This window comes from Lipotes vexillifer, unplaced genomic scaffold (genome assembly GCF_000442215.2).
Source record: "Lipotes vexillifer unplaced genomic scaffold, Lipotes_vexillifer_v1.1 scaffold322, whole genome shotgun sequence".
NCBI lineage: Eukaryota > Metazoa > Chordata > Mammalia > Artiodactyla > Lipotidae > Lipotes > Lipotes vexillifer.
This window is the reverse complement of record NW_006776528.1, coordinates 469,322-478,173: the sequence shown is the minus strand read 5'-3', so window position 1 is coordinate 478,173 and position 8,852 is coordinate 469,322. Positions and strand designations below refer to the sequence as shown.

The window sequence follows — 8,852 nt, the reverse complement described above, 5'->3', positions numbered from 1 at the left end:
CCCCGTCCAGGCACAGGAAGCAGGTGAGGAGCCTCAGAGCCAACTTCTGCTCCGGGGTTGGTCACGTCCATGGCCATGGGCAACACATAGCACATCTTTCTCGGGCGTACCTTTCCCTGGTGGAAAGCCATGGAAAATATTGCTGGGGTGGGGCAGAAAACCAGGTCTCGTCTGAGATGTAAAGGGGGAATCTTCACGTAGATCGTCACCCAGTGCCGGAGGCCGGAGGTGCAAAGTGAAGGTTAGACTCCGGGCTCCCGCAGGGAGTAATTAACAGAAATGCACATGGTTGTAAAAATTCCATAAATCGAGCACAGATGCTTAGCAAGTGGATCTCTGTGAGGTCTGTGCCGAGTGGTGGAATTTCCAAGATGAACCGGCTATGTCTCCTGCTGTCAGAGGAACTAAACTCTGGTTGGAGGTAGAAGATGGTGTCAAGATTCGTTTATTTGCAGGTGAGTTGAGAACGGTCAGGGGAATTCTGAGTCCTCCTGGCTTTTGGATGACAGCTGTTCTCTCCTCCTTCCCACCTGCAGTGCTAGCCACCATCAACTTACAGTCACAAAACGAGCTGCAGTTTTTAACCACCTTTCTGCTGAGTGTCCAGGTGAGTCAGGAGGTGAGCTGAGCCGAGCCTGGGTGTCAGGAGCTTAGCTGGGCCAGGGGGCCTCTGGGCCCAGCCTTGCAGCTCTCAGCCCCCCTCCCCCCTGCACGGCCTGGCCTGCCCCTGGCGACAGAAGCAGTGTGACGGTTGCTCTGAGGGGTCGCTGTGTCAGCTGGTGCTTGGAGGTGGTTTCCAGCCTCCTGAGAAGGGCCCCTTTGTGAAGCTGTAGGCGGGTGTGCTCACAGAGGCCTCTTGACTAGAGTTCTGTGGACTCAACTGGCCCCAGATGGGCTCAGTCTGGGCCCTGGGGATCGAGGGGAGAGACACGTCCCTGCCCTGTGTCTGACCTTCACTGGTCAGGTTGCTCTGGGCCCAGAAAGACTGCTGTCATCTGCCAGATGGGGGCCTGGTCCACCCAGGCCAGAGGAGAGAGGTGTGTCGGATGTATCTCAGCATCCATGGGGCTGGTGGGAACTTGCAGTGAAGTCCTGTTTTGTTGATTTCTCCTCTCCCCTAAGAGGACAGAAGGTCCAGCTGAGGCAGCCCATTGGCAGCAGGGAGGCCGCCTTCGCCCTGTGTTGTGTACGGGGCCTGGATGCCGCCCTGAGGTCTGTACCCGGCGGGGCTGTTGGAGGGTTCGCTCCCCCCACCCCGAGAATAGACGCCGGCGGGGGTGCTGGGGTGCCTCCCGTTCCAGCTACTCCTTTTTTAGAGCAGAGGTGGCGTCCAGAGGCTCGGCCGCAGGAGGCTCCCAGGGCAATGTGAAGCCCCCAGGGCTGAGGACCACCATGTGCTGCTTAGAGGGATGGGCAGGGGGGTGCCCAGGAGGAAGCAGGATGGGGGGGCCCGGCGGGCTGCTCAGCAGACTGGGGGCGACAGCGTGCAAGTGGGTACAGGCCCAGCCCCCTCCCTCCTTCCCGCGCCCTGTACCGTGCTTGCTGGGCGTGGGTCCGCGACCACAGGGTCTCTGCCCTCGGGGAGTTTGTGACCCACTTGCAAGAGACGTGTTAGGTACGTAGTTGCCCAGGATCTGAGTAGGGTCGTCCTTGATGTTGTCCAGGACAAGGACGGTGCTGTGACCCTCAGCTTCTCTTCCCTCTTCTGTGAAGTGGGAATTGTGCTGGCACCTACTCGTAGGGCTGTATGAGGGTCAAAGGGATGATGTTTGGAGAGCCCCCAGAACACCCATGCTCCCCACGGGCGCCTGCAGAGTCGTCTGTGGAGAGGTGGCCCCAGGCCGGCCGGCCTGTCCATAGCGCCCGTGGCCACCAGCCTCTCTCCCACTGCTCAGCCACGTGTTTTCCTCCAAGAAGGGGCCGTGGACTTGTCCCTGTTCAGATCAGAGGCCCCTGCAGATGGTCACTGGTGGCCCTGCTCCACTTCACTCAGGGTGTCCGGCTGCGCCTTGCCGGCCCGGCCCGTGTCCAGTGACGGGAGCCTGGATGCGGGTGTCTCTGGGCGCTTCCCAGGGCCAGGAAGCGCGTGCTGAGGGCTCCAGGTGCCTCATCTCATGTGATTGTCCCAGTAGCCACGTGACTGGCCGCCGTGTAGCCGTTTTACAGTTGAGGACACAGACTCCAGGACGGTGTCCCCCGGCAGTGGCAGGTCAGGGCATGCAGCACAGTCGGTGCCGAGCCAGCCCTGAGCCACGGTGACCTGGGCCGTGTGGTGGACGGCTCAGCCCAGCCCTCAGGTGGGCCCCTCCTGGCACTGGAGGCTGCTGACCTGTGTGACGTAGTGATGCTCTTTAGTGACCCAAATGTGGTACGAATGTCCCCTCGGGAGGTAGGCACCCCTAAGAAAACCAAGCCCCGGGCCTTGCTAGAAAATTGTCGTGACTTATGTGGCCTCTCCCATGGCGTGGTCGGGACCTTCTGCTCAACAGACCCTGAATCTGCCGCCCCCTGGGTGGGGCGGTGATGCTCTGTGTGCCGTGGCCCCGGACACCAGGCCGACAGCCACAGGGGGTGCTTGGGGCGGGAGGAAGACTCTGTGGCGTGGAAGCTGCGGGGCCGCCGTCGGGGCAGCACCTCCCCTGTTGCTCCTGTGCACGTGGGCAGAGCGGAGCTGGGCCCGGGCATGGCCGCTACATCCTGGGGGCAGTCCTGTGCAGCCTCAGGGTGCCAAAGCAGTGTTAGACCTTCAAGCGTCTTGGCTGAGGCTGGGGGCCCGGGCTGCAGAGCCTGCACTGTGGTAGCCGGAACGCCCTCATGTTCTGGTCCAGTTTTGCATACTTCTGTTGAAACCAAGCTAGACCCGGGAGAGGGGCCGCTCCACAGCCCCCTCCCTGACTCCTCCGGCCAGAGGGCCTCAGAGCATCTGAGGGTCTGTGTCCATGGTGTGGCTCTCAGAGATGGGGTTTCCCCGATAGAACGTCCTCCTGCCCTGAAGAGGACACACGGGGCTTGATCAGCAAAGCCACTGTCAGGACTGCGGGTCAGGTGCTGCGTTCTTGAGAACGCAGGTCAGGTCACCTCGGACAGGTCCCCGGGTTCCCCGCCAGCGCCGCATGCAGCACTGAAACCACATTAAGGCCCCGGGCCTGCTGTACCCACTTTGGTAGGTCCATCCACCCCCTGCCACGTGGCGGCCGCACGTGGAGGACGAGCCAGTGCGGGTGCACTGGGGGCTCCCCTGTGCTCTACTGGCTGCGGCCTCGAAGGCCAGGTGTGCAGCCAGGGAAGGGTTGGGAGGACGGAGGTGCCGGCTAACTTCTCACTTTGTGGTGCGCAGGGCGTCCAGCCCAGCATGGTGATGGAGTGCTGGACGGGCTGGTTTGACTCGTGGGGCGGTCCCCACAGCATCCTGGATTCCACAGGTGGGTGCTTGTGGGACCCCCGTCCGGCAGGTGTGCTGGCCTCAGACGCAGGAATAAGTTACAGATAAGGTGCTAATCCATGTGAATTAGCTGAGGGTGTGGGGCTCCGGGAGTCTCTGCGTGGACAGTCAGCCCTGAGTGTCCAGAGCTGTTTGTCTTGACAGGTGACACGAGCGGTCAGACACGGCTTTGGGGCGTCTCTATAATTGCTCTGGAGTAATGCATACCAATCGCAAACGTCTAGCCAATGCAGGACGTGTATAACGGAGAAATTAAAACCCCGGAGCCCAGAGCAGACGTTTCTATGTGTGTAGTGCGGGCACCCTCTGTCTCTCTGTCTGCCGCCCCGGGTGCACGTGCAGGTGGAGGTGTGGGCAGGTGTGGGCAGGGGAAGGTGTGTCTGCTCCACCTGCCTGTTCCAGTGAGACACGCGGAAGCCCAGCTGCCTACACTGTGAGGTGTGGATTCCACCCCTGTTCTAGAGAATGCAGAGAAGCCTGTTGGGCTGGTGTCGTACCCACGATCTCTTATTGATGAGGACCTGGGTGCTTCCAGGGTCTGTGTTCACGGACCCCGTGCAGCAGTTTGGCTCACCTGGCGTGTTTCCCTGCGATAAGTTCCCGGCAGTAGCCCTTCTTCCTGCACGCGGGTTTGATCTGTGTTAACTAAACCGCCTGCCAGGAAGAGGACGGCGCTCCCTCCACTGTTAAACGAGATGCCCATTCCCTCGGGTTCATCAGCGCCAAGTGTTAAATGATGTCAGCGTTTGCTGTCTGATAGGTCCTTGTTTAGGTCTCATTTCTTTGACCAATGCCGGGGTTTTAAACTCTGTATAGATATTTATTAACCATTCATATTCCTCCTCCGCTGTTTCTGTCTGTGGCATGGGCTCATTTTCCAGGCCAGGTGGGGCAGGAAGGTGGTCAGAACCGTGTCTCTAATTAGGTCTCGCTAACTGAGCGTCACCGGCAGGCGGGTGGGCCTGAGCCGCAGCCCGTGTGAGGTGCAGACTCGCCTGGGACTTGAAAGCAGCTGGAAGCCGGGCTCTGGGGCCGGTGTCCCGTCCTCCCGCCATGGACTGCAGTTGGGTTTCGGGAGACCGGAGGACGGAGCTGTGAGGGGCCCTGAGCGGGGACCGGGCTCACGCGCCCCAGGTGCCGGCTCTGTGCACCCTTCTCCCCCCACAGAGGCTTTGAAAACCGTGTCCGCCTTCATCAGCGCTGGCTCAGCCATCAACCTGTACACGCTCCACGGCGGCACCAACTTTGGCTTCATCAATGGAGCCGTGCACTTCCAGAACTACAAGTCCGATGTCACCAGCTACGGCAAGTACCCCAGACGTGGCACCCCACACCCGTGCCTGGGCTCTCGCGGGGCGTCCCTCGGGGACAGCGGCTGGCACCTCTAGTGTGAAGGCAAGGTTTTGTCCGGATGGTCACTTTTAAGCTGCCAGGGCCGTGGGCGACAAGCCAGCTGACGTGCCTGGGCCTTTGGATGCCAGCTGGGGAGGGGAGGGGGGCCCAGGCCGGGAGGGAAGGCCCTCAGGTGGGGGTAGCCCCTCCCCTCCTCAGGGCCTTGGGATGAGGTCACCCTGGCCCCTTGCCTGGAATGTAGGGTCTGGGCAGTTTGGGGGCATTCGGTAGAGTCTAGTGCGTGTGGTATTTTGACTGACGGCTCACATCAAGTGTTCTGCCTCCCAAATTGCTGGGGCGAGGACCCTGCTGCCCCACCAGCTCCTCCTGTCTCTCTCTGCCTCCACAATGCTGTCCTGGGGGCTGAGGCCCGTGACACGGCTAGTGTCTTGCAGACTATGACGCGGTGCTGACGGAGGCCTGGGATTACACGGCCAAGTACACAGGGCTCCGGGAGTTCTTCGGCTCTGTCTCAGGTACCTGCCCGCGCAGGCGCAGGCCCAGCTGGGTGCCGACTGGCTGTTGCTCTGAGACCCCAGGAGACTTGCTTCCTCTGCCCCCAACCCCTCACCCCGCACCTCAGGCCCAGGTGATGCGTGTGCAGGAACGAGGACGGGCAGGTGTGAGCGACTGTTCTCATTCGAGTTGGGGTCTTGCCGGCTTCACCTTCTCCTAGGTGTCAAGGTTCCTGAGGATGTGAGCAAGCCCCTGCCGACCTGCCTCCTGGCCTCGCCTTCCTGGCGGGGTCTCGGGACCTGGGGCCTGTTCTGCTGGGCTGGGGCAGGAGCTGGGGCGGAGGGGACTGGAGGCACAACGACTGTTGGGGTACTTTGGGGACGGCCCTGCCCTCTGCTTGTGTTGCAGGGGCCCCGCTTCCTGTCCCACCTGGCCTTCCCAAGACTGCGTATGAGCCAGTGATGCCAGCTTTATACCTGTCCCTGTGGGACGCCCTGCCCTACCTGGAGGAGGTGCGTGCTGCTGGCGGGACGGGCTGGCCCAGAGGAAGCGAAAAGGCACCGCCTTGGGCTCCACTCCCCAGCCTTAGAGCTCAGAGGAAAGAGAACAAACGCACGGGGGGCAGAAGCAGGAGGGACGAAGGGAACCAGAGGAGGAGCTGGTAGCACAGCAGGCAGTAGGGAGAGAGGAGGGAGGAGGCCGGGCGCATTCCCCAGCGCCAGCTCAGGGCTGCCGTGGTGCAGAGGTGACGCTGGTGACAAAGCGTCAAGGCCACCGTGCGTAGCCTGCCTTCTGTTCTTATCACGTGCCCTCCGTCCCTGTCCCCGAGAGCCTGGAGAGCCTTGCAGACTGACGAGAAGCCAAAATCAGGATTGTGGAGCTTGATCGTGTAATAGAAGTCAAATAGAGAAAACGTTCCACACCCGCCCCTTCCCCCCGCGTGCTGACCCCCGTGGGGGCTGCCGGCTCCCCGCGCCCCCAGAGGGCGAGGCCGCCTCTCTGTGCTGAGCCTCTGCCTGCCGTCTCATGTCTGTGCAGCTGGTCACCTCGGAGAAGCCCTTCAACATGGAGAACCTCCCGATAAGTGGGGGAAACAGGCAGTCTTTTGGGTACACACTGTACGAGACCACCATCACCTCTTCTGACATCCTCAGTGCCGATGTGCGGGACCAGGGACAGGTAGGGGTGACCCTCTGAACTGCCGTGACCCACCGCACACCAGACCCCTCCCTTGAGGCTCTCATGTGCAGCACCCGTGTGTGGAGATGGCCCATCCCCACCGGCCGTGCTGCCCACTGGAACCTGGGGCCTTCGTTTCCCCCTGGCCCCTGTGCCATCACCTCTGAGTGCTTGGCAGGGACCCCCACGCCTCCCCCGCTGCTGACACGGGTGGGTCTTGTCTGCTCCTTTGGCAGGTGTTGTGAACACGGTCTCCATGGGGTTCCTGGACTATAAGAGCGAGAAGATTGTCATCCCCTTGATCCAGGTTTGTCCCCCGGGTTGGGAGGCTGGTGCCAGGCACCTCCTGGGCAGGTGTGGTGGGAGGCCTGGACGGAGGCCTGGACAAGGGGGCTGCTCAGCCACAGAGCTGGGGGTGGGCATGGCTTTCTGATGAGCAGGGACCCTCATCCTGTCCTCAGAATTTAGGGAGAACTGGGGCTCTACAGAGAAACCCCAAGGGGCAGCTGTGACCCGGTGGTTGGGAATCAGGCTTCGTCAGTGCCCTCTGTGCTCCCAGCAGGGGTTCACGATGCTGAGGATCTTGGTGGAGAATCGCGGGCGAGTCAACTACGGGACTCATATTGACAACCAGCGCAAAGGTGGGTCACAGCACACGCGTGGCTGTCCCTTCTCCACAGAGGCACCTGCAGGTCATGGAGGCTGATGCCATAGGTGGGGCCATGGGGGCCCATCGGGGGGAGGTGGGTCCTGGAGGCCCCTTGGAGGGAGGTGGGTCCTGGAGGCCCCTTGGAGGGAGGTGGGTCCTGGAGGCCACTGGATGGAGATGGGGTCATGGAGGCCACTGGAGGGAGGTAGGTCATGGAGGCCACTGGATGGAGGTGGGGTCGTGGAGGCCACTGGATGGAGGTGGGGTCCTGGAGGCTCCTGGAGGGAGGTGAGTCATGGAGGCCCCTTGGAGGGAGGTGGGTTCCGGAGGCCACTGGAGGGAGGTGGGGTCATGGAGGCCACTGGATGGAGGTGGGGTCCTGGAGGCTCCTGGAGGGAGGTGAGTCATGGAGGCCCCTTGGAGGGAGGTGGGTTCCGGAGGCCACTGGAGGGAGGTGGGGTCATGGAGGCCACTGGATGGAGGTGGGGTCATGGAGGCCACTGGAGGGAGGTGGGGTCGTGGAGGCCCCTGGAGGGAGGTGGGTCCCGGAGGCCACTGGAGGGAGGTGGCGTAGGACCCATGCCTTCTTGGTTCTTCACACTGAGTTTCTTTTTGATCCACCTTGGCAACCTCTGGGTGACCTCCTTTGTGGTGGGGAGGAGGGTACAGGATGTGCATCAACAGCGTGCTCTTGGCGGCCCCCCCGCAGGAATGTCCCACCGGCCTCTCTAAACCTCCTCTGCCTGAACTTGCCTCTTATCATTTATCAAAATGTGGGTGGTTTTATGTAAGTTAGGAAATAGGACCTCCGACAATAAATCCTACCCTGGAGGGAGCCTGGTGGCCTCCTAGTTCTCGTGGCTGTTTGCTTTTGTCCCCTCGGGGAAGTGATGTGGCCCAGCCCCGGGGACTTCCTGGGTCCTGGGAATGAGCCCCTCCACAAGGGCCTCAGTGTGCTTCCACTCCCCTCCGCTCCCCGACCCCCCAGAGCCCCTCGGGCTCCTCCCTAGGTCTCAGCTTCTTCGTAAGGAGCTTGTGGTGCTGGCCGCCCTCACTTCCTCTGTGCTCCTGGGGGCAGAGGGGCTGGCAGCCTGCCCTGTCGCAGGCCCTGCCGGGGGTGTGCAGTCCTGTCCTCTGGAAGGGTTCAGGGTTCACAAGTCACAGACCTCCTCTCCAGAGCCGTGTGCACCCTCTACACCTGCACCTGCAGTTCAGGAGGGTCTGCAGCCCTCTGAACACCCCCAGCCTGTCCGGGCTCCCAATCTGGCGACTCAGCAGCTCTGTGACTGAGGGGACGCAGGACACCCAGGGGGTCCCACCCCGAGGTGCTGGGAAGTCACTGTTCAAGTGTGTGCAGTGCCTTAGCCTTGGGCGTCCCGGCCACGGTGCTGTGTGTTCACAACTTAAATACTTGAAAAAAAAACCTTTAATGCTGGCTTGTGTAGATGATTTCTGGCTGAGTTACTAGGTCCGTTTCGTCTGGGACTCCACTGAACAGACCTCTAAGCTAGGCTGGAGCCGCTATGACCTCTTGGAGGCCTCCTTTCACGGTGTTGGAATTCTCAGCCCCCGAAAGGGAGCATCTCCCTCCCAGGGGCCGGAGGCCGACACTGCCCTCGGGCGCCTCCTTCCCTGCACACTGTAGGGCCTGGCACGCGCTGCTGTCACTTGCTCTCATGGCTTTGGGGCTGCAGCGAAAGCTTTTATGCACGCAAAGAGCCCTCAGGGGTGCTG

At 61.7% G+C, this 8,852-nt stretch overlaps 1 protein-coding gene across 1 annotated transcript in view; it reads left to right on the top strand.

The window, feature by feature from the left end:
* The first annotated feature begins 382 nt into the window (after positions 1–382).
* GLB1L2 (galactosidase beta 1 like 2) overlaps positions 383–8,852 on the top strand; it is a 9,687-nt gene continuing 1,217 nt past the window's right edge. The window contains 9 exon segments of the mRNA XM_007472189.1: positions 383–455; positions 537–607; positions 3,338–3,422; positions 4,610–4,747; positions 5,230–5,310; positions 5,699–5,802; positions 6,329–6,471; positions 6,707–6,776; positions 7,032–7,114. Coding sequence (XP_007472251.1) covers positions 383–455; positions 537–607; positions 3,338–3,422; positions 4,610–4,747; positions 5,230–5,310; positions 5,699–5,802; positions 6,329–6,471; positions 6,707–6,776; positions 7,032–7,114 — 848 coding nt within the window.